General features: G+C 47.5%; 1 protein-coding gene across 10 annotated transcripts in view; it reads left to right on the forward strand.

The window, feature by feature from the left end:
- Positions 1-25,120, forward strand: part of palld (palladin, cytoskeletal associated protein) — a 65,758-nt gene that overhangs the window by 31,238 nt on the left and 9,400 nt on the right. For 7 of the 10 annotated variants that reach the window (XM_035524369.2, XM_081717030.1, XM_035524372.2 and 4 more), the window contains 9 exons: positions 786-961; positions 1,177-1,243; positions 2,497-2,614; positions 2,862-2,930; positions 4,229-4,370; positions 4,851-4,874; positions 5,364-5,483; positions 6,393-6,771; positions 23,033-23,563. In XM_035524369.2, coding sequence (XP_035380262.1) covers positions 786-961; positions 1,177-1,243; positions 2,497-2,614; positions 2,862-2,930; positions 4,229-4,370; positions 4,851-4,874; positions 5,364-5,483; positions 6,393-6,771; positions 23,033-23,563 — 1,626 coding nt within the window. Of the gene's footprint in view, positions 1-785; positions 962-1,176; positions 1,244-2,496; positions 2,615-2,861; positions 2,931-4,228; positions 4,371-4,850; positions 4,875-5,363; positions 5,484-6,392; positions 6,772-15,957; positions 16,271-23,032; positions 23,564-25,120 lie in introns of those variants that run through there. The other 3 variants (XM_035524370.2, XM_081717031.1, XM_081717035.1) reach the window with 3 other exon arrangements.

Raw genomic sequence — 25,120 nt, forward strand, 5'->3', positions numbered from 1 at the left:
GCTCTGGTGAGGTCTGATCTCGGTCAGTGTGCTGGGAAAGCATGTGGTGAGCGTAGGTGTGGTCCGATGCTGTGTGGTGACACGGCACGTGCTCGTCTATGGGCAGGAGACCCACGGCGTGGTGGTTCTTTCCTGGTTCTGGACTTCAGAACCTGATTACTTCCTGGTGCTCTGATCCCAGCCACACGAGAATACAAAAGTACTTTTATCTTAAAGTCAGACGGGGTGGGGGGGTTGTTTTACACATGCTTCGTTGGTCTCCACGACTACAATTTCTCCCGGGTTGCACCTTGTGCTGCCAGGATAGGCTCCGCCCCCTGTCACCCTGAATTGGATTAAGCGTTTTTGAAGAAAAATTAACAATACGAATTGTTTACATATAAACATTTAATAAGAGTTATATTAAGGAGTTTCTTGAACTCATACTGTGTCTGATAGTAGTAAATAGAACAAAAGTCTCAGTCTAATACTGAAGTAAGGGTGTTTTTAGGCATAGTTTCATCATGTACATCTGTAACTGTAACTCGCACTGGACTTGAGCGTGTTTGCGGAATATGTATGATCTCGATGCTGGATGTTAGAAGATCTTACCCTAAAGCACTTCCTTTCAAATGTCTGGCTTCAGCAAGTCATATAAACATTCTATTGAAAAGAAACTTGAAGGACTAAATATTTGGTTTCCCAGATAAATAGCAGATTACTCTAATTACACCATCTCTCAGAGATCAGAGGTTCTTTGTTTTCGATATCATTGACTGAAACTGTTCCTGCCTCCCATTGGCCAGGTGGTTTTGTGAGGGACGGGAGCTACACCACTGCCCTGATATTCAGATCTGGAGGGACGGTGACCTGCACATGCTAGTGATTGCTGAGGCTTTCGAGGACGACACGGGACGGTACACCTGCGTAGCTTCTAACGCTCTGGGAGCAGACAACACTTCTGCTGAGGTCTACATTGAAGGTGAGGCTCTTGTGTACACACACACACACACACACACACACACACACACACACGCATTAGCTGTTGTATAATAACTAGCCCCCACGCTTATCACAATGTTGTAATCACATCCGGTCTCTCTCTTCCTTCCCTCCCGCTTTTTCTCTCTCCATTTCCCTCTCTCTCTCTCTCCCTCTTTCTCTCTTCTCTCTCTCTCTCACCTCACACCTTCACAGGAGCCTCGTCTTCAGATTCGGAGGGGGAAGGTTCCGCCACCAAATCAAAGTCAGGAGCCATGCCACAGTATGTTTATCAATATAACCCCTTTGATGTAACCTTTGACTTAACACCCCCTGACCCTTGACCTTTGAGACCTCTGACATATCCCACAGGTTTGCCAGGCTAACTGTCCCCAAGTTATATATAAGCCTTTACTACCCTGTCATATAAACCAGTACGTAATGCACTTGTAATGGTATTATCCCTCCGCTGTGTGCTGGATAAGGATTGAGTTCTTCACACCCTCTCTTCATTCAGTACATCTTTCTCCATCTTCCTCTCTCCTTTCACTGAAGTTGCACAAATTCTCCTCCTTCTGTTTGTAAAATCATCCCTCCATCCGTGTCCCGCTCCTCACTCCTGCAATCACCAGGGGTTTGTCCCGCCTACGTGTGACATCACCAGCCTCTTCTAGGCGCTGCGCTCCTATTGGTCCCACGGTCATTCGCTACCTTTATGTCGTGTGTGTGTGTGAAAGCAACTGCCCAACACAGCGTGTATGATGGGTCTGTAGAGCTTTTGTGTGCATTAGATAATCGGTGCTGCACATTCTCAGCCCAATGCAGCCTGTTAAACAGACTCCCAAAACCGTACGGTCCCTTAAACAGGGCCGAGGTGATCCTGGGACAGACGTGTCTCGGCTCAATGCCAGTCGGATGCGGACGGACACAGCTGAGCGGACTCACGCTCACCCACGCAGCTGTTGCGTGACAAGAGCAAATGCTCCCCCGCTGGAGGTTCTGAAATATGACGGCGTTTTGGGGGCCGAGCTGCGTGGAAGCAGCGAGTCCGGCAGGGGCTCTTGAACAGGGTCGCGTGAGGCCGTGTGAGGTCACCATATGTAGGCGTGGCATGGCGCGCCGTGATACGGCCCAATGGCACACGCTAACGGCACGTGATGAGTTAGTGCACGGCTGCGAAGCGTGGCGGCGTGTGAGGTTAACAGGGATTACTGCACAGCTGTGAACGCACAACCATTTCAGAACTACACTGGAAAAATGGAAAAATGGAAAGAACATTCTAAACAGAAAAAATCTGGGTGCTGTCACTGTTCACTCTGTGCTATGGAATGTATCCCGTCTGCTATCACAGTACCTTGTCATCTTTTTGGAAATAATATTTGTATTTTTTTAGCCAAACCAATTTGTGTGGAATAATTTAATTAAGAGCTGTGAACCGGAAAACGTCCACGGTAGCACCCCTGGTTGGTGGCGTTCCGGGGCAGGGTGGGGCAGAGCGGGGCCGCGGGTCTCAGAGCTCTGTGGGTTTCTCCTCAGGGTGCAGAAGAAAACAGCCTCTGTGTCTCTGACCATCCGCACTTCTCCACCCAAAAGCCCCGAGAAGGTTTCTCACAGCACCACTCTGCTCCAGCCGCTGCTGAGCCCTCCACGGAGAGTAAGGCCAACACACACATGTGCACGCATGTGTACATTCACACACACACACACACACACACATGCATAATTGCACTCACACGCACAGAGGTCTGGAAGACTCATCAACAATGACAATAGCAGATGTTATGCTACAAACCTGACACACTCTGGCAACATGAACTCTCTTTGTGTTGGAACCAGAGCATATATCATTTAACTGGCAGAGGACGAGATACAAACTCTCGGTCTCTCTCCCTCCCCTTCAGGTTCAGAGTCCTGTGTCCTCACAGTATACTAGTGATGGATACCTGCCAGCACCCCCTACGTTCACCAAGGTAACAGACTCTCTCTCTCTCTCTCTCTCCTTAGCCGTACCCTCTCTGGCATATCCTGAAACAATGGCTGACTTATGTGTGATCAATTAATCAATTAATTTCTCCTCCTAAACTATACTTTGTGTGTTCAGCCTTCTCTCTTTCACTCTGCTCTGATATATCATTTTCCGCTTCATTAAAGGAAGGCATCTGTTTCTCTTCACCTCTTCATCTATCTCTCAATCTCTCTCTCCATTCATCTCTCCATCCATCCATCTCTCTATCTTTCCATCCATGTCCATCCATCTCTCTGTTCCTCCATCTATCCCTCCCTCCATCCATCAATTCCTCCATCCATCCCTCTCTATCCTTCCATCCATCTATCTCTCATCCTTCCATCCATTTACATTTATGGCATTTAGCTGTTTTTTATCCAAAGTGACTTACAATTACGACTGAGTACAACTTGTGTAACTGAGGGTTAAGGGTCTTGCTTAGGGGTCCAACAGTGGCAGCCTGGCAGTGGTGGGGCTTGAACCAGCAACCTTCCGTGTCAAGTACCTTAACCACTGAGCTACCATCTCTTCGTCCATCACTCTCCATCCAAATCCTCTTAGATGGATAATACGTACATAATTGTCAGCCATTTCTGCTACAGACCTAGCTGGTTATACCATCTGTTCGTTCAAATGCACCTCCAAATAGTGCGGCACATGTGCCTTAACCTGCTCTAAAAGTAACAACTTCTGCAAATAGACCTTGCATGCCTGCAACCAGTTATCAATATAATTTACTCTTGCATAGCCAAGTCCTGATTTTAATCTTTCCAGCCTAAACTGCTTCCAGAACCAGATCCTAAGCTCTTAGCAGGGCCTTTTTAACCATCTTGTATTCAGTACTTGGTACAGCGTCATGTGCGGTAGTTTGAGGTCTCCGTATTCGGTACTACATACGCTGTCATATTCAGTGAGACCTATGACTCCTGGGCTTTACTTGTTAGTTCTCAGTGAATGAGCCATACTCCACTCAGACTGTGGCCATTGGCCCCTCAGCTGTGACCCACTTGGAAGCTTCTTGGGGCTCAAGACAGTTCTGGAGCACCTTCTGGCGGCCAGCGACCCCGAAAGCACCAGTGGGAACTGTTAACCTGTCCCTGATCCAATGAGCCTTTCCCAGCAGTGTTACTGTATGTCCTCACTGCCTGTTGTCCTCCCGTGTCTACCTCTCTCTCTCTCCTTCTCTCTCTCCCTTTTTCTCATTCTCTTTCTCTTGTCCCACTCCCAATCTCTCTCTCTCTCTCTCTCTCTCTCCTTCTGTAGCTGTTGCAGGACACCCAGGCGTCTGAGGGCCAGGTGGTTGTTTTGGAGTGCAGGGTGAGAGGTAGCCCCCCTCTCCAGGTCCGGTGGTCCCGGCAGGGCCAGGAGATCCAGGACTCTCCCGACTTCCGCATCCTACAGAAAAGTATGAGAGTGGCGACCAGGAACAGACAGCACACAACGCTTAACGTTACTTCAATATAAGAACGTCTATGATACATGATACATGAACCTTTCAAAGTCCTTTACCATGCTAGCAATTAGAAGGGAGAGAATTTGTCAGTGGCCATGCGTCAGTGTTTTGATTTACTGCACTGGACTTGTCTAAGTGGGTCTGGTAGGTCCAGATCTGTTTAATAACAGAAAACCACCCAACATTACTGCTATTTCACTTCACACCCAGTTTACTGTAGGACCAGAATCTAATCTTCCCGCATAAACAAACACCTTGGTCCTCTAGGCTTGTTGACAGACATTGGACGAGGTCCCTTTGAGTCAAACTCCTACCAGTGAAAGTATGATAAAGACAAAGAATGATGTAAAGAGACCAGGCTTATGGTTTTGACTCTTGCTATCTCTTCGTCTCTGTCTCCGTCTCCGTCCCTTGTCTTTCTCTGGGTACCAGAGCCTAGGTCTGCAGCAGAGTCTGGTAAGTGTCCTTCCTGCCCCGACAAAGGGAAAACCCCGTACAACAGCTGCACGCGTCTCTATCGTCGGCTCACGCCAGCTTCCCAGACTACGGCTGTTAACACACCTGCTCTCTACCACACCGTGTGTACTCTACCTGTGTATGATGTCATTGCGACAGCAGTGATCTCATCAAAACAGGACCTAATTATGACTCAGAGTTCGCACACACAGGTTCAAGATGGGAATCCCTTAGAACAGTAAAAGGACAGATATGTACCCACACACACACATTTTCTGGGAGGTGACAGTAGGTGTGTGGTGTGCTTTAATGAAAGAGAATCACGCTCAGTTAGAGAGAATTGCTCTGTCCACTGATTCAGTGATTCACCACTCCTGCCAGTGAGTTCCGGCAGCAGCCACTCCCTGCAGTAGACAATGTTAGCGTCCAACTGTGGGGTTGATGAATTTGCCTCTTTGTAATTGGTGACCACTCCGATTGGCCCTCCAGAGGAGATCTGCACCTTGGTGATAGCGGAAGCGTTCCCCGAAGATGGAGGCCTGATCTGCTGCACCGCCAGCAACGAGTACGGCTCCGTCAGCTGCACCGCCCAGCTCACCGTAACGCCAGGTGCCTTTTACACCAAACCACAACAGCACTAGGACCACCACGCTGACACACCACAACGACACGTTGTGAACACTCATATTCAGATACTAAATAGGTATAATCTTTCCAGAATATTCCGCTATGCTCCGATATGCTCTGTTTTTGGCGTGTTTGCGAGGTGCTCACGTTCACGCCACCCGCGTGACTCGTATGATAACGAAGGAGGGGCGACGCGTGAGCTGCTGTGTCACTATGACTTGACGTTGCAGAGTGATGACCCCCGCTGAGACCTACGTGTACACTCCGCCTCATTTGTTCATGGAGAAAGAATCAAATACAGTGTCTTTCCTAAGAGGCTAATGAAGTCGAGCTGATCAGGGGTCAGTTTTGCTGTTAAAGTCTAAGTGAATGTAAAGCTGCAGAGCGATTGGAGGGGGGCTGATCCGAGGTTGGCAGACCCTTGCCAGGAGGGAGAGGTGTGTGTTTGTGCTGATGGATCTTTATACATACAGTGCAATCAGAGTGCAGCTCAGGTTCAAATAAACAGGGATTACATGTGCCCAAACAGGTTCGGCACACGGTCTCTAAGGGGTAGAGCCTAACGCATGACCCAGCAGAGTAGGCTGAAGAGGTCTCTGTAGTTTACTAGGATGGCAGACACATGGACTACAGAAAATCAAAACAGACGTTTTGGGCTAAACATGTTTCCTTTTTCTTAACGTCGCCATGGGGATGGCAAGGGCTCTCTGAGATCTGGGTTTGAGTCTGGGGTTTGGATTCTGTTCAGTATGTTATTCATCACAGCTCTGTTTGTTAATCTGACACCATATTTGGTGAAAGTTAGACAAGCGTGAAGCCTAATAAGTGTGTTTCGCACAAAGAACGAAGAAGAGAAATTTTAACCGCTGTCATGGTGTGTCTTCTACCCAGCGGCCGAGGAGCCAGCCAGCAACGGCATATTTGGAGACGACAGCGTGTCTGGAGACAGCCAGTTGTTCCTGCCCACTCCCCCGCCCACTGAGATCAGCCTGTTGGAAGTCCCGCCCAAAACTCCGCCCAGCGCAGAGGCTTTCCACATCAACGAGCTGGATATCTGGCCCAGCGTCAAAGCAACACCCGTCCACGTCGCCACAGACACCGAACCTCAACCCAATGGAATCCTTCCCATTAGCCACGCTCCCAGAAGGCTGTCCAAAGACAGCCCCCCACCCGCATTCAGCGCAAAGGAGATGGTGCCCCCTGCTGGGGAAACTCCACCATCTGCAGTCAAAGAGGGACCCCCGATACCCACCAAACCCAAACCCAAGCTGTGAGTGAGATCCATCCTCCTGCATGTTGCACGTAGGCCTGACTTTCCCAAACGCATCAGTCAGAGCAGGATAGGTAACGCAAGAGGGTGCAAGGCATCTCCTAACCCAACACAGCCAGGTTTCTCCATAATAAACATTATGGATCAGGTGTTACCACCATCATAGGGTCAGGTGTTACCACCATCATAGGGTCAGGTGTTACTGCCATCATAAGGTCAGGTGTTACTGCCAGCATAAGGTCAGGTGTTACCTCTATCATAGGGTCAGGTGTTACCACCATCATAGGGTCAGGTGTTACCACCATCATAGGGTCAGGTGTTACTGCCATCATAAGGTCAGGTATCGTTGCTCAAATCCAGACAGCTGGTAGCCACTCCAGAGGCAGGCAGAGAGACATGTTAGTGCAGGTGACACTGAGCTAGTACAAGCTCAGGACTCGGGACTCAGGACTGAGGACAGCCTCAGTGCACTGCTGTGAGTGCGTAATAAACAGGGGGTTTTAAAAGTTATTGCACTCGTTCATGAACTTGACAGGGTGATATCAGTGGAGACAGAGAGATAGCTGGGGGACAGAGAGTGTGTGTGAGTGTGCGTGTGCGCGTGTGTGTGCGGGTGGATTTCTACGAACAGCTGTGCAAAAGTTCCTTCCTGCAATACATTGCTTGCCAATTTGCCGCTGTGTCAAATGTGTCTTTTACAATGAGGCAGTTCACACTGTGCATTACATCCCAAACATCCTGACTGGTGTGAGCTGTGAGTGGCGTGGTCAGCTCTGCTGTGTAGAAGGCCGTTGTCCTGGATCCTGCTCCTAATCTGGGGGAACACGATTTTTGCCCCCTCTCCGCCGGCTCAGAGCAGCACCCCTCGATTGGGGGTTAACAGGGGTTAAGACCCTCAGGCAAATATCTAGTCCAAATTCTTCTGTCGCATCTGTGGTTTAGTTGCCATGTGTGAATGCCAAGGCAGATTTAAATTGGTTTTCTAAAAATTCGGAACATGTTTTAAATATCTAAATGTAAATTCAGTATATGACTTGAATTTAAAGTAAATGGCAGTGATGTTGGGCCCCAGGTGACAGGTCCCTCAGTCAGGCTGGTCCCGTCAGGCCGGTCCTATCGGGCTGGCCCTGTCAGGCCACAGGAGTAATTTAATTTGTTTGAAAAAAATGGAAAAACTGTATACAACACATTCAGACACTCTAACACAATGTATGCACAAGTTATTAACCAGCTAACCCACGGCAACAGGCTCTGTTTTTTTGATCACCTTTTGTTGAGGTGTTTTTGTGTACAGATTAGCTGCATATGTTCAGCTGGTCCCAGGATCTTTAAGATGTGGCTTGTTTTCAGGGAACAGAACAGCAGGTGTCTGTCTCCACATGGCTTACAAACTGTCCTGATTCCCCAAAAATCTCTTTAGCGCTCTGAGGTATCCTTTGTGTTGAAGTGTGCGCGTCTTAGCTAACTGAGTGCCCGGAGTCTCTGCCCTGAGGATTCAGTGTCTCCTGTTTCCGAACCGCTGCCTTGTGGCTGTGCTTCTCCATTACAGCTATTCAACAGTATTGAACTCCACTTGCCACATTTATCATCCTGTTTAAATGCTATACAATGGAGATGTTTCCCAGGCAGTCTCTGAACACAAAAGAACAGGTGTAAAAAGCCAGAAGGTCAAAGCAAACAACACAACAGCATTGACATTGTATTGAGGCTGGACTGGCGTGACAGACGAATCCGATCTGCCTTTGGACTATGTTGCAATGTGCTGTGCATTAAGAGGAATCGTGTGTGTGTGTGTGTGTGTGTGTGTGTGTGTGTGTGTGTGTGTGTGTGTATGAGGCATGAGAACAGGAAAAAGGAGATATTGAATTGTATGGGCTTTGTGTGTGTTTTGAAAAGAGTCTGGGGGGTTCTTTGTCTTTCTGGTTCATAGTAAGTGTATACCATTTCAGGGGCATTTACGTTCTCAGTGTCTTTGGGGGGCTTGGACAGGAAATAGGTGTGTATGTGTGTGTGTGTCTGCGCACACAGGTGTGTAAGACTATCTTTGCCTAGATCATACTCAAACTTTATCTTGCTGATGTAGCATGACTGTTGTTTGGCCTGGAGAACAGAGATAGAGTGAGAGTTTATCTGTCACCTGCCTGTACATTTATGCTCCTGCCATGTGATTTCCCCTCAATCCCTCCCTCCCAATCTCTGCTTCCAGATCGAACGATATAGCTGAGGACTGTGCAAATGAAAGGTAATGCAAACAGGCATTTGGCTCACCCTGTGTGTGCGCACACGTGTGCCTCTGTGATGCGCATGTGTTAGGTGACGTGCGAGACCTGTTGTTCCTTGGAGCGTGGCAGCAGGTCGAGGGGCATCAGATCGCTCGCTGTTTGGACAGCCGGCTGCGTGAGCTACTGCGAATGGCAGGGTTGCTTTAAAAAAACAAAACAAAAGCTGCGTCCTCCATAAAAACTTCCACAGTAATGTCACAGGCTGCCAACCACAACGGGAGTGTAGCGGCGTAACCCCACCCAGCCAGCTTTCTGCATTACAATTACAATAATCACCAAGGACTCATGCATTGTGCGTGCTGGGTAGAAGCTTATCAGTGCTCCTATCCGGGTCCTCGTGCATAACTCCGTGTTGGTGTCGCCTTTGGGAATGACAACCACACTTGAACCTTGACCTTTGCCATGTGAACTCACAGTTTCCAAATTCCACTTTATTTCACCCGGTATATTGGCCAGAAGGTGACCGTAATCTCGTGTGTGCCGAGGCAGCGCTGACGTCGGCTACCTGCTGCGACTATTTTGTATTGTTTTGTTTTTTAAGTCTCCTGACAGTACCAGGTCTCCTTTGATCTTGGCTCGTTCAAGCGTTACGACTTTGCGTCAATTGACTTCGCGATTAAGTTGTTAGTCGGATTGCGCGTATCCGTCCGAGGACGGATGGAAAGTATGAGCGAGCGCCGTTTCGCCGCCACACTCTGTAAACCCATTTTTAAAAAAAACCAAAAAAACAACCAAAAACCAAAAACGTATCCGCCATCTCCTGTTTCAGCCGTGAGACCGGGTCATTTGCGGTGCCGCTTTGATGCTCCGCACGCAATCCGCTCGCACGAGGAACATAAACTGACCACAGTGGCTGTAGCAGGCAGCAAATCTGAAGCCGCATTGCGTGTTTGTTTGCATGTCCCGCTTACGCCCGTGTAAACCCCTGGGCCCTTTGCAAACGGGACCTCAAACGGTTCTGGATGGAACGATTGGATGTACGACGAGTCATTTTTAAGTGTAGGTCTACCAATAAGAGTGAGGGTTTTTTTTGTTAAGGCATGCTTTGTCCTTGCTGAATAAGAATGAAGGCTATGCACAGTAAGCATCTTGTAAGCGGAGAGTTCCAACTGGAGTCCAGTGGTATAGACACGTGACTCGCCCTTTAACAGTTAGATTATCTCATCTGAAATGATTATCGTCCATTGGTTATAGAGACAGGAAGGCCCCAGGTCTTCCTTACTTCCCCAGTAGGACTGGAGAGGTATTGGACAACAGATATCCCGATCCCGGCTGGTTCCAGTCAGATGTGGCCCTTATCTCAGCTGCTCGGACTGCCCACAGGAAACGCTTGGGGGATTTGGGAGGAAGGTGATGACAGAAGAGCCAGTGGATGAAAACCACAAGCTAGCGCCCTTCAGCACGGGGGGAGAGCGAGCGCACCAAGGGGTGTGCAGAGAGTCGACTATAGATGTACAGTTTTCACAGAAATTTGACCTGCTTTAAGTTAGATGTTTAGATCTACAGTTCCGTTTACTCACTGACAGTCCAATTTGTCTAATGCGTTTATTTAGTTAGACGCAGGAAAACTGAGCTAATGTTGATCTGATTAGTAGCACAACATAAATCCATTTTAAAGATTTTATTATTATAAAATCTTACTCTAATTGTGTGTGTGTGTGTGTGTGCGCACACACACGCACATCATTGATTTATGAGCAGGGTGAAAAAACGGGGCTTTACAGAAATGTGCCCCACAGAGTGTGAAACCTGTACCACTGATAACACCTGGAGCTTGTAAAGTAAATGTGTATATCTGTGTTAGGAGAGAAATGGGGGGTGTGTGTGTGCAGATGTGTGACTTTAGGCTATAAATGCGCTTTCATTTATTAAATCTGTGTGTGTGTGTGTGTATGATGAATGAAGTGTAAGCAGTGGTTGGTGTATGATATCTGCTTTCTCAAATGATTAATATGTATGCTATCCTACTGAGACATTTCACAGGGCCCCTTTGAATAAGAATCTGATTATAACATATCTCTGTCTTTGTGTTTGTGTGCGTGTGTGTGTGTGTGTGTGTGTGTGTGTGTGTGTGTGTGTGTGTGTGTATGAATGTATGTGTGTGTAGTGGGTGTGGGTATAGGTATGTAGGGGTTTCTGTGTGTGTGTGTGTGTGTGTGTGTGTGTGTGTGTGTGTGTGTATGCAGACATGTAGTCTGCATGCAAACTCAAAGCTAGGGGTCCTTGTCATCTGCATTTAGTTGCGTTGCCAACAGTCCCAGTGGAATTTCTGCAATCCGAATCCGACTTTAAAGAGCAGGGAAAATAATTACAGCTGCACAGGGTTTAAATGGTACCATTGTAAGCTGATTATGGGCTGCTATGATGAGGGGTTTTGCTAGGCTGCTGGAAGGCGTGACCCACATTCATCTAAGGAAAAGTGGCAGTTAAATTCCTCATGGTTAATGCTCTAATCCACATTTCAATCAGAGTAAGGAGAAAGACCAGCCTCCTCCGGAGTCTGTGCTGGAAGAGGGAGTGAGGTCATGAGCCTCACTAAAGTTCAAAATGGTACAATGGTGGAGTTTTCCGATTTTATTCATAAACCTATGTGAATGAAACAGGAGTGAATTAAAAATAAACCATAAATGGCTAAACAGGGACTTTTCTAAAGTCCAGTTTGTCCTGCGTAGATTGAAGAATGTGGTAGCTCCTGCTGCTGAGCGGTCAGCATTACGGCTGCGTGTCAGTTCTTTCCAGTTCTGCGTTCATGTTTTTCAGTTCTGTTTTTGTCTGATCATGGAAATAGAGGGTGTGTTGTACAGCTCTGACGCAATAAAAATGGTCAGAGGTCAGATTTTGATGTGTTAGTTCTGTATCCTGTCAATGTAATGGGACAGATAGGGGCACAAGCATTTATTCCCTGGGGTCAGGGGTCAGGGGTCAGCCCAGTGTACGAGTGTACTGCAAGCTCAGGGCACGAATGAGGTCATGACCAGACAAGGAGGATCCAGGCATCCGATCCACACCCTCACACACACACACACACACACACACACACACACACACACACACACTTACTTTCACTCAAAGCAGTGGTTCCCTGTTATTTTCTATTAAGGAAACTAAATCAAGGAACAATAGAAGAACTTTTCTCTGCACCTTTGGCCAGTCGTAGAGGAATACAGAGAGAGATACTGAATCATGCAGGGGTTTGAAGCATCACTTTCATACCACCGGATTTAGTGGAGCGCGGTCAGCATCCACCAGTTACAGTGGGGCTGTCACCACGGAAACCAAGGACAGCTGTTACAAACCGAAAGGTCACTGTCTCTCCGATTGTTCCCGTTTGGTGGGACTGGGTCATTCCTTGAATCCCCAGAGACATGTGACTGGGTTCTAGACTGTGTGACAGGGTTCTGGACTGTATGACTAGGTTCTAGACTGTGTAACTGAATTCTAGACTGTGTGACTGAGTTTTAGACTATGTGACTGGGTTCTAGACCACATGACTGGGTTCTAGACCATGTGACTGAGTTCTAGACTGTGTGACTGGGTTCTGGACTGTATGACTAGGTTCTAGACTGTGTAACTGAATTCTAGACTGTGTGACTGAGTTTTAGACTATGTGACTGGGTTCTAGACCACGTGACTGGGTTCTAGACCATGTGACTGAGTTCTAGACTGTGTGACTGGGTTCACATGCTTTTCCAAAAGCTCGTTTAGATCGTAGACGAGGATCAGTACAAACACTGTCTAACTGGTCTCATGTCATTGTTCACTGATTGTGCAAGTAGTTCAGTTCAAATCATTCAAATACCTTAATGGTTACAGTTAAGCAGGGTTTGGTCTACAGTGTGAACTTGTTACAAACCCTTAAACATGAATTTACGAAGGAGACATAATTATACCCAATGAACCTGCTGAATCATCATTTCATACTGTTAATCTGTTAATTGGACATTTTCAGTCCAAGATGAAGTATTGGTATCAACCCAAGCTTTGTGTTGTGCTTATATCTTTAAAAATAACACTGCACTCCTTAAACTGTTAGTGTCCTAGCATTCATAAGGAAGTGGTTAATGTGACAGTGAAGCATCACTACTGGTCTGTGTGGCGTGTAAGTCAGCACTGATTGGTTAACAGCATGGAAGCTATGGCATTGTGGTAGATGTGAGGTGCTGTGGTCAGGGCCGGACACACACACCTCCCATGTGGCCCAGTACAGTTCGCCACAGCAGTGGGGCTGTTTTTTATGAGGTGAAACATGTAAAGTGGTAAATGCTATATTAACAATCATTTTTTATAGAGGCAATGTGTGTGGTTGAAGTGTAGGTATGTAGTGAGGTGAGAGAGGGCACTGCATGAAGAGAACATACATGGAACATACAGGGAACATACAGAGAACATACAGGGAACATACAGGGAACATACAGAGAACATACAGGGAACATACAGGGAACATACAGAGAACATACAGGGAACATACATGGCAGATACAGGGAACATACAGGGAACATACAGGGAACATACAGAGAACATACAGGGAACATACATGGCAGATACAGGGAACAGACAGAGAACATACAGGGAACATACATGGCAGATACAGGGAACAGACAGAGAACATACAGGGAACATACAGGGAACATACAGAGAACATACAGGGAACATACAGGGAACATACAGAGAACATACAGGGAACATACATGGCAGATACAGGGAACAGACAGAGAACATACATGGATCATACATGGCAGATACAGGGAACATACAGGGAACATACACAGAACATCCAAGGAATTCTGTTGCTTTCAGGGCTCCCCACGGGGCTTACATGAGTTATGCACACGTGTGTACAGCCCCATGCCAGCCCACTCTGGGCCTAAGGTTCCCCCAGCCTCACAGACGTTGTGCTGTTGGGTTGGCTGGGTGACACTGGGATTAAAGACCGGGACTGGACCTGCCTCCTCTCCCACTGACGTTCCGCAAGAACGTGGAGGTTTTGCAAATGTTGGTTGACAGTCGCCAGTGCTAAATCATAACCCTGTGTTTAGTTTTCTCTTTAGACATGGACATGAGTGTGCAGTGCTAACCTTAGCGCACATACCACAGCCTGTTTACATGAGCTGTGCCTTAGGCAGTGTTATGGCCTGCGTTGTTTATCACAACACTGGCTTACATTGTTTATAGGATGGAGAACAAGGAACAAAAATTGTGTAGGCAGAAGAAGAAGAATGAAAAAAGGAAGAATATTCACATTTACAGCGTGTAGCAGAAACGCTGTGCTGCCACTTCCAAACGTGCCTTGTCTTCATGCCAGAAAGCTCGATACGGGTACGGCAGGTCTGAGTCTAAGGACTCGCGTGTGTGATGGTGATTTATCAAGGGCCTTTGCAGTGCCTAATGACTGATGGAGAGGAATGAGAAATAGAGTGAAAACACTGAGAGAAAGGGACACACAAAGGGTGGCCATAGCTTAAAAGAAAGGGAAGCAGATGATGGGCTGGTGAGCTAGAGATCAGGTGCTGATTGGCTGGTGTGCTTGAGGCCAGGTGTTAATTGGCTGGTGAGCTAGAGGTTGGGTGCTGATTGGCTGGTGTGCTGGAGGCCAGGTGTTGATTGGCCGGATGACTTTGAGTGACTTGCAGAGAACAGAGCAGGTCTCCAAATATGGAAATTCAGAACAGAGGTTTAGAGACAAAAAAAAAAAAAAAAGTTAAAAAAGGCTTTTTAAAAAGGCTGTGGTCATTCCAGGAAAGTGAATAAAAAGAGAAACTGAATTCTAACTCACTGAGAAACTGAGCTAGAAGAGTGACTGAGAGAGAGAGAGAGAGAAATAAGACTTGAGTAACCTGTAATTAAGCCAACAGAGGGTGGAGCATGTGAAAGCTGGCAGGATTGGTGTTACTCCAGCTTCACTGATCCTCTGTCTGACAGTCTAAGAGCCTCTCAGTGGGGAGTGAGGCAACATGCGCACACACACACGAGAATCACACACATGCAACTCAGGGCAATGACATTGTTTCCGGATGAAGTCAATCAGCAACTCAGCGGAGCCAGTTGGCAGGTTGAGGAGCCGTTTTCGCTGTCAGAGTGTGTTTTCATAAATGTGCATTTCTTTAAAACCTTAGCAGTTTGTCTTTAATGTAGAATGGCTTTTGACAAATCACACACACACACACACACACACACACACACACACACACACGCACACACGCGGATGCATTGCTTTAAACCCAGAAGACTAGTGGCTCATTCTGAACAGTAAAGGCACTGAGAAGGTTGTAAGGTGTCAATGTGGTCTGCTGTGAGCATTCCCAGCATCCTTTACTCTTTAAGCCCCTGTATGTCAGGTTGGGTTCACGACCCCCCTGTCCATGTGATTGACATGGACAGACACAAAGGTTCTCTCCCCGATGGTTCCTGGCTGTAATGACACGGCGGTGACTCTTATCCTGCTGGGAGCTACACGTCTTCCTCACAGCCAGTCAGGGATGACACATCTACTTGCTCACACACACACACACACACAAAAAAAAAACACCAACAGCTGTAGTACTGTGGACCATGGAACAGGGTGATAAAGGTACTGTTAGTTATCTGTACAGCTCTCATTGAATTTACACATCTGGCACCGAAGGAGGTGTGTAATGAAACTTCAGAGTTCAGAACCTTGGGTTACTTTCAGAATTTTAGATTTTACATTTATATCTACTATATAATAAAATAAAATAATACCTGAATTAACTAAACTAACTAAACAATACTTTAAGACTTAAAATATAGTTAGTTATGATGGTATTTAGGGGTATAATTTAGTAGGGTCACAAAGTGTAAAATAGATAACTACTCAAATCACAAAAAATTATTTATATTTTACGATGAATGAAGAATTTATTTTTCATGAGTTTTCAGGCAAAAAGAAATCAAATACACAGAGAGAGAAAGCAATTGAACTTTTATTATGAAATTATGACTTTTCTTAGTGCCGTGGGTCTTTTATTGTGACGCCCACGAAGCCCAGACAGTACTGGACTGACTCACGCAGAGTAGCCAGCGGGAGCGTCATTCTGCCGCTAGTTCGCTCCCGTATAAATACGCGAATACCTGGCGAGCCGGCGCATTGTCTAGCACGCAACACGGCGCTGAGGTGCACATCCGCGGCCGGCGCTCCACTACCGCTCAGGGACTAACTGGATGCCTCGGGAACTACAAGGGAAGCGACAGAACTGAAGGTACAGACTTTTACAAACTTTGCCTTTTTTGCTCACAAGGGGGGGAAATTAAAGTCAGTGTAGTTTTGCTTTTCAGAAAGAAGCTCCCCCACAGTAAGAGGAGTGATATTTTGTCATTCTTTCGTATGCTTAAATTTTATGATGTGAGTAGACATTACAGTAAAAGGACTTGGGTTTAATAGGTTTTTATGGCTCATGGAGTGACTGCATGTGATTGATGAGGAACAGTGCGGTCTACACAGCTGTAGCGCCATTGCTCTAACGGCCCAAAACGCCAGGAGAGAAAACTTAAGGCAAGCAGTCCTGGAAAACGCAACACTGCGTTCAGTGTAAACAGATGCTTTGTGGCTGTAGAATTTTACTGTTGAGCAGTCAGTACTGGTTTAGTACTGTAATTGATGATGGTTTGATTAGGTGACTGGTTCTGTACTGCAATTGATGCTTTGGTTAGGTGATTGGTTCAGTACTGTGATAGATTGTTTGGTCAGGTGATTGTATTGCTTTAATGGCAGTGGTGGCTAACTGTGGTTTTGGCTCTGACTTTCAGTGGATGAGTTTAGCCATGTTCAGGTTGAACACATACTCTCACTCTCTCTCACTCTCTCACTCTCTCTCTACCACTGAATCGTAGGAATGTGAGCTAAAGACATTCCTGTCTGTAACTGCTAGGAAGACATCACCATCAAATGGGATTACCAGCGGAGAGAGAGAGAGAGAGGGAGAGAGAGAGAGAGGGAGAGAGAGGAAGAGAGGTGCTGTGGTGCCATGTCCTCTCTCTCTCTCTCTCTCTCTCTCTCTCTCTCTCTCTCTCTCTCTCTCTCTCTCTCTCTCTCTCGCCTTTTAGAAGAGGGTGAAAAGAGAACAGCCTGGATCTGTTTTATTTGGTGTGTAAGCAATTAAAGAGAGAGAGAGAGAGAGGAGAAGAAGAGAGTGAAAGAGTGAGTAAAACCGAGTGAGTGAAGGAGTGTGTGAGTAAGGGACGGGGAGAGGGGAGAGAGGCTTGGATAATAGAAAAGTGAAGTGTGCGTGCACGCACACGAGCGACAGTGCCGGAGGAGGAGGAGGATCAGGGGTTTACAGAAGAGTTGTTAACCCCCCCCCCCCCCTTACAGAGGTGCTGGAGAGGGAGAGGAAGCACAGACAGTGAAGGGGAGAAGAACTGAGAGACATGGTCTTTTAGTTTTTGCTGACATCTTTATGGAAAGCTGGCGCGTTCCTGTGTGTCCTGGGCAGGGAAGCAGATCTGTGCGCCAGCTCTGAGTGGGCCAGGCGTTTGGTTTGGGTCGGAGCCTGGAGCCCAGATCAGATCTGGGTCAGGCAGCCGGAGCTCAGCGGGCCGGGCAGGAACCCCCGGAGTTGATGAAGGTGGTTGGGATATGTTTGTTGGGAAAGGGTGTGGGGGTGCACATGCAAGAAGCTTGTCTGACTGTGGACTTAAAGATTGGGGTGTGTGTGTGTGTGTGTGTGTGTGTGTGTGTGTGTGTGTGAGATGCTGATGAGGCCAGTGTAACAGCCCTGTGAAAGCGTGGTGGAGTGTGACCTGTATTTGCTGTGTGAACTCTGGGTGCGATGTGGGTGTTGCAGTGTCTTCCAGGCACAGATTTAAAGCAGTCCAAGACATAAACAGACTTTGAGGAACCTTCCAGGAGCAGCTGGTCAAGCATGCGTAGACGTACCAGCTCAGCCCGGAGCGTGGACCTGAGTGTGGTTTGGACCTGGCCCTGGGGAAGCAGCCGTGACCACACCAGCTGAGCTGTTTCTGCTTCGTGTCCCTTACAACAGACGGAAAGCACATTTGATGAAATGTTTTTAAATAAAGATCTAAACCTGGCTGCCTCTGTCAGTCCCAATGACCTGGAAGAGTGGAGGATGTCAGCAGTGTCGTCCTGACAGACAGATTTAAACAGGGATTTCTAAGCTATGGTACATTTTAGGTAAAAATGTGGAAACACATACATTTTGAGATATGGTGTTTGCAGTGGACACAGCCAATCAGAAGAGGGGTTTTTTGAATGGAGAGAACCATTTAAGTAGGTCACCTTTAGCGTTTAACTGGATTTTGGAGGCTTTTGGATGTGTAGGAAAACCTGCTGGCATCAGAAGGCAACACCATCACTGAGTAAATAAACTGACTTCAGTGTGGAACATGGTAGAAAAAACCTGACCTTGTTAAAACTTTGATCGCCACACTCATTCTCTCGTGATGTCATGATGATGCAACTACGTTGTAATGGTGGGTGTGGCTAGGCTTGGGGATGGGAGGCATGTAAACCAGATGTGAACGTCGGCCTCAGCCTTTTATTTCACAGGAGTTCAGCAGAACTTCGATACACACTGGTGTGTGTCAGCCTGCGTACACAGTCTGGTTTATGTTTTGGCTTGAAACATGCTGTAATATCCGTTGCCATGTGCATGTTGCTAGGCATTAATAAACTGTTGGAAGGCGTAAACATCTCTGGTAGCTGGAAGTGTGGTGACTGTTTAGCTGTCGGGACCAAGCCCTGCCCTGTAAGGGTCTTGTTCTTTTATGGAGATTTTTCTTTGTTCTCTCTGTCTTCATTCTTTCACTTTCTTTTGCTGTCATTCTCTCTCTTTCTCTCTTTCTGAGAGTGCTCTCTCTGAGATGCACCTGTTTCATTGTACCCTATTCCTATAAACTGAATCCTTACCAAAACACTCACTTTAGAGTAGTCCCCTCATTTCTGTTTACAGAGTGATTTTGTGTAATCATCAGCTGTTTACACTTAACAACTTCCTGTCCTCCAGCAACTATTTCCTGTACTGTCACTGTCCGGGCGCACAGTTTTACCCTCGATCATACACACACACACACACACACAGCTGTTTCAGTCCTCAGATCCTGTACTGAAGTGTGTATTAAATTCTGCAGACACACAGCAAGGGTGCTGGGCTTTACAGGAGTTGAACTACCCCCCTCTGTGGTTGAACAGTGGTTGAAAACAGCTGTTAAAGTCTTTGATTAAAAACACGTCTCATTAAAGTCTCCCGTTAAAGTGCTGTTGTCTCTAGAGAGGAGCTGACGTTGTACTGGGGACAGAAAGGTCAGTGGCCTTTGTCAACCTTCTTAAGCTCACGTACGCCGCTGTTGATTTGAGCAGAGATGCTCTGAGGCAGGACTTGAAATTGATGCCGCCAATCAGGTTTGGTTGGCTGACTTTCTATCAGCATGACAATATCCTGTCTGTGACCAGACTGCTGCACTAATTGTCCAGTGCGGGGCTGTGTGGGGTTTGAAGGTTGAAGTGTTTACAGCAGTGAGCTGTCTAATGACCATGCAAAGGCCATTTTCACCCCCTTAAGTTGTTTGTGTGAGTATCTGTTATACTGTCGTATTGGAGAGTAATGGCTGTCCATTCCAACAGGGTTTCTGAACAGACTGTGCCTGTGTGGTGAGGAACAGAACAGTTGCTAGAGAGCAGAGGGAGAGTAGAGAGTAGTGGTGGGTGTAATGATGGAGTGGTTTGTATAGTACTTCTTTGGGACAGTTGGCCCAGAGTGCAGCTTGACAACACTGCTCCATCGGCATGGCAACAAGAGGCTGGCTCCCACTCCTTCCCTGGTGTGACTGAGCCACAGCCCAGAAAGAGGAGAAAAAAGGGAGAGTAACTGAGGGAGAAGGAATGAATTAGCTCTAAATGGCAATTGCTATAAATGGTCGAACAGCTTAGAAGTGAAGATGTTTGCGTGCGTGCATGTGTGTGAGAGAGGAAGAGAGAACGCAAACATCAGAGGTTGTTAAATGCCGGGTTCCGTAGGGAACAGTTAGCTTTCAGTGGATATTAAAGAAATGCGTCATAGTTCTAAGGTTTTGTCAGAAGACGGAGACCTTTTCCCATGATGGCTGTTAATCTGTGTGCTGAACTGTTGAAGCCTGTTATGACCATGGCCACATGAAAGTAGCTACTTTTAGGTCTCTCCACCTTTAGTGAAGGTGTGATGTCATAGAAACACCTGGCTCTTAAAGTGAAGGCGTGACGTCATAGAAACACCTGGCTCGTAAAGTGAAGGCGTGACGTCATAGAAACACCTGGCTCGTAAAGTGAAGGCGTGACGTCATAGAAACACCTGGCTCGTAAAGTGAAGGCGTGACGTCATAGAAACACCTGGCTCGTAAAGTGAAGGCGTGACGTCATAGAAACACCTGGTATTTCACAATTTACTTGAAAGATTCCACTTCAGGATGGGAAAATAAAAAAGTGCAGGCATGGAAAGTGGGTCTGCTTGATTTTGTACTTTGATATGTTGAGGATTGTGGAAACTGGAGAGAGTTATTAAAAGCCCAGGAAGACGGGAGAAGGTATTTTTAGGAGTCTTGTAATTCCAGACATGTGGCTCTACCACTTTTGGGGGAGAGAGGAGGAGGGAGTGAGAGATGGAGGAGAGATGCATGAGAGAGAGAGAGCGAGCGAGCGAGAGAGAGAGAGATTGAGAAAACAATTCTACCATGGTTAACCCTTGAAGACTAAGTGCAACTCTGGAGATTTCACTTGTAAGAGAGCATGAGTGAGTGTGTGCTGTTGTTCTCAAAACACATCCAAAAAAGGAATGAAAGCCGAGTACCTCTGAGGGCCGTGTGTGTGTGTGTGTGTGTGTGTGTGTGTGTGTGTGTGTGTGTGTTCCTGTAAAAGCGTGCCTTCAGGGGAAGCATGGGCTAGACCTGATAGAGACGAGGCCGGGGATGAGGAAGAAGCAAAAAGACTCAGCTTCAGGCTACCGTAGCCTTGGACCTGGACTGATCTGGGGTCAGGGCCTCACTCAACTGCCTATCATGAGCTGAAGTCCAGACAATGACTTAAGAACAGTTTTCCTATGCAGAGAGCCTCTAGGAACATGTCCCTGAGCCTTTTCCCTTCTACACCGTTATTTAACTAGGAACATTTTCGGAATAGTTTTTGTTTGGGTGGTTGTTTGTATTACATTTACATTTGCAGCATTTGGCAGGTGCTCTTATCCACGGTAACTTGCATATTTATCAGAATGACAGTATGTGTATATTTGGTTATAGAACCATTTCTGTGTGAGGAAACAAATTCACCACTTCAAGCTTCTCTCTCTCTCTCTCTCTCTCTCTCTAAGACCTTATCAGGTCCGTCAGACTCCTTTTTGGAGTCACTAGGCCGAGACGTTGCTATCAACTCAAAAAGAGAAAAAAGTGATCAGTTTCTCTGCACCTGGAAGCAGTTAATCTGATGTGTTCAGAGATTACTACTCTGCCCGAAAACAGCCCTTGTGCGCGCGCGCACACACACACCCACCCTGTATGAGTGAGACCCTCCGAGACGTTCCTGTGTCTCTCGCGCTGCACAGCTCTGGGGCGGTGTTTGTTTAAGGTGGTAACGCCTCATGGGCTGTTTAAGGTGCCAAGTGTGTTGCTCTGGGAGTTGTAGAAGATTTGCGAGGACCAAGAAGCCCCTTCTGTCAGCAAAAACATCCCTGTTCGCTTTGATTCTCTCACGCAGCCTTCCGGAATTAACAGGCCTTCTGCCAAATATATAAACTCCCAAATCCATCGCGTCTGGTCTACCACAGATCCAGTCTGCCTGTCGGTCAGGCTGGGTAATGGGGCGTTTAGCACAATCGTCGCTGTGTTTCTCTACACCAGTTATCTTCTACGTCTTTAGTATGCATGTGTTGTACTGCTGTAGCCACCGTGGCTACAAGCATAAGTACTCCGCGTTCGAAAGCCGTAGGCTTGTATCTACGGCTGTCCCATACGGACACGCTGACCTCGGCCTTCTGTCTCAGTGTTGCTCGGAAAAGATGGGAATTCTACTGGCCAGACTTTAAATCCTGGTCTTCCTGGCGTTCTTCCAGTTTCCAAAGTGCTGAATGGGAGTGGGAGTGTGAAAGAGAGAAAGGGAGTGATTGTGAGAGAGGGAGGGAGCGAGAGAGGACAGTATGTATGAGTTACTGATATACTGAATGCAAAGTAATGCAAAATTAGGCCGTGGGTGCTGTGTGCTATTCAATTGTCTATTTTCCCTGTTAGAAAACCAGGAGGTGGTGGGCGTGCATGCACATGATTGCCCTGCAGTCTGGCCTAGTGCTTCATCACCAGTCTCCTGTGTGTGTGTGTGTGTGTGTGTGTGTGTGTGTGTGTGTGTGTGTGTGTGTGTGTGTGTGTGTGTGTGTGTGTGTGTGTGTGTGTGTGTGTGTGTGTGTGTGTGTGTGTGTGTGTGTGTGTGTGTGGTTATTGGCTTTAGTTGGATTTATTTTCTTGATTTTTAAGAATGGAATTGATGTGATGCCATTTGCCATGCTGTGGGTATTTTAGTGACCTGGGCACACACACACACCCCTGTTTCTCTCACCCACACACACCCACTCACCTGCTCCATACCTGGGCAGTTCCACTCCCAGAGCACAAACATCCACCACACACACACACGCGCACAGGCATACTCGCACGCACATGTGTACACACACACACGCACACACCCTCGCCCCTGCAGGGACGCGCACAACTTGGCTGGTTTTATCTGGACTGAAATATAGACCAGGGCTATATATATATATAGACCAGGGCTCTCCTGGGAGGGACATCAAACAGGAGACAACTTCTCCAAGTGTCACAGGACACTCTGAGATTAAAAGCTTTTTTATGCGTGGATATTTGACATGTTTTACTTGTGCTTCACGCCGTTTTGTGTGTCATGCTTCACTGTGTGGCCAGTAGTGCTAGTCTGGCCAGTGTGGATGATCTGTGTTTCTCCCATGGCTCTGTTTTTGTTTGTACTGCAGCAACGCAGAACAGCTGAAACATCTCCACGATCAGGTCCTGCTAGAGCAACAGGAGGTGGCTCAGCAACCTCGGGAAGCCCCGCCCCCTCCCCTGGAAGTTCCGCCCCCGTCTCCGCCTCTGCCCCCGCCCCCCTCCTTCCAGGAGCTGGAGTGCAGCACCATGCAGACGAGCACCTTCAACTACGCCCGGCCCAAGCAGTTCATCGCCGCCCAGAGCCCCGGTGGGGGTGGGGGCTACACCACCCAGTCCTCCGGCTCCTCCGGCTGCAGCCTGACATCGCCCCTCTCCCCATCCTTCCCGCCCCCTCCCCCGCCCTTCCTCGTGTCCAGCCATGCCTCCTCTCCTATTGGCCCACCGCTGGACTTCCCCCCGCCTCCGCCCCCCGTCACCAGCCCCACATGCTCCGATAACTCCTCCCCCTTCACGTCCATGCCCCAATCGCCGGCTGGGTTTTTGGCATCCGTGCTGCCAGCCACGCCCCCTGCCCCTCCGGTCAACGCCCTGGGTCTGCCCAAGGGCAATGGCATTAGGTGAGTACCCACAATCCTCTGCACTTTTCAGTCCATTCTTCTCTCCAAACAGTGCTCCGGTTTTGCCGCCAGCCCTAATTAGATCACCCTAAGGGCTTGATTATTCTTCCTTGTTTACAGTGAGGGTTTAGTGTACAGCGCTGCCATATAAGGTTTACAGTACCACACGCTGTGTTCCAAACGACTCCGCTGAGCACAGGGAGTCGCTGTGTGTTGTAGGAGCTACAGTAGGGCGCCGCGTAGGGTGCCGAGTGCCGTTTGGAAAGCAGCCGCGGACTCCTGGATGGAAGATGACGTTTACATTCTTAAGAGGCATGTTTATAGAGACGGGAGGATCGTTATAGACGAGGGAGGGTGGGGGTGTGTGTGTGTGTGTGTGTGTGTGTGTGTGTATAAAGTTAAAACAACAGACTTGATCAAAATATGCACTTTTTTTATGGCTCATAATTATAGAATAAAAGCTCTGGGAGAACACAGACAGGGCCAGAGTCACATAAACACTCCAACTCTTGTGTGTCTTACTGAAGAAAGGGTCATCAGAGCCTTTACCCTGCAGATTACACCCACACACACAAATATTAATTCGGAATTTCCTTAAAGGCCTCTATATGTTGATGGGGAACCCTGGAAAGCTTTCATTCTCCTGTCACAGGATCGGAGTAAGACCTCTTTCCGTGCTTGGATGAATAATTTCGATTGTCTTGGAGATCTTGGCTTTATTCAGGTTGCTGAAGGACGTACTAAAAACACAAGCTCCTCGTTGGAGAGAGTCTTTCCTCCGTGAGGGCCCCGGCATCCGCTCTTATCTTCCAGTTCACGCACTCACATTATCCAGCACTCTGGCATTCTAGGATAAGCATGGATGAGAGAAGAGAACTCTGGAATCATAGATGAACTTCAGTGAAGTCTCACATTTTATCTTATAAACCAAGGGAAAAGTCCTCTGCTTCTTTGGAATGACGTGGCTTTCTGTAAAGATGAACTGTTTTCGTTGTGCGTTTGTGTAATGTACCCGAGGAAGGTTTCTGATGGACCTGTCAACATTTACCAGCTCTCGCATTATGTGACAGAGGTCTCTCGGCAGGGGGCAGGCCAGCAAGCATCTGTCAATCACGGCTTTTTGGGTCTAGGTTGCCATTGCTGTGAGAATCTATTTAAAGTGGAACAGATTTTAGCAAGGCGCTGCGTCACACCAAAAAAGGATCCCCTCCACGTTTTCATGACGGGTCGTGACTTCTGCCACATCCGTGACAGGGCGGCAGATCGACAGGTTTGGGAGGCACCCTCGATAAGAGCCAGAACCTCGGACAATGGCACACTTGTACTCCGACCTGCGTGTACTGAGGTCCTCCACCTGTATCTTCTGTGTCTCCGAAGGACCCCCATGTTGGACTGTGTGGTCTGTCCCAATCCAGTAAACCTTAGGCCTTCCCTATAATTAGAACACATAATTACAGCATGGTGTGTTTTGTAAATTGTAAACACATCTGGAACATAATCGTAGCTTTTCAGTAAGATGGCACAGCTGTGCCGAGTAAGTTGCTGTTTGGGTTTGGG

The sequence above is a fragment of the Electrophorus electricus genome, chromosome 7, assembly GCF_041902795.1.
Source record: "Electrophorus electricus isolate QZ-2024a chromosome 7, ASM4190279v1, whole genome shotgun sequence".
NCBI lineage: Eukaryota > Metazoa > Chordata > Actinopteri > Gymnotiformes > Gymnotidae > Electrophorus > Electrophorus electricus.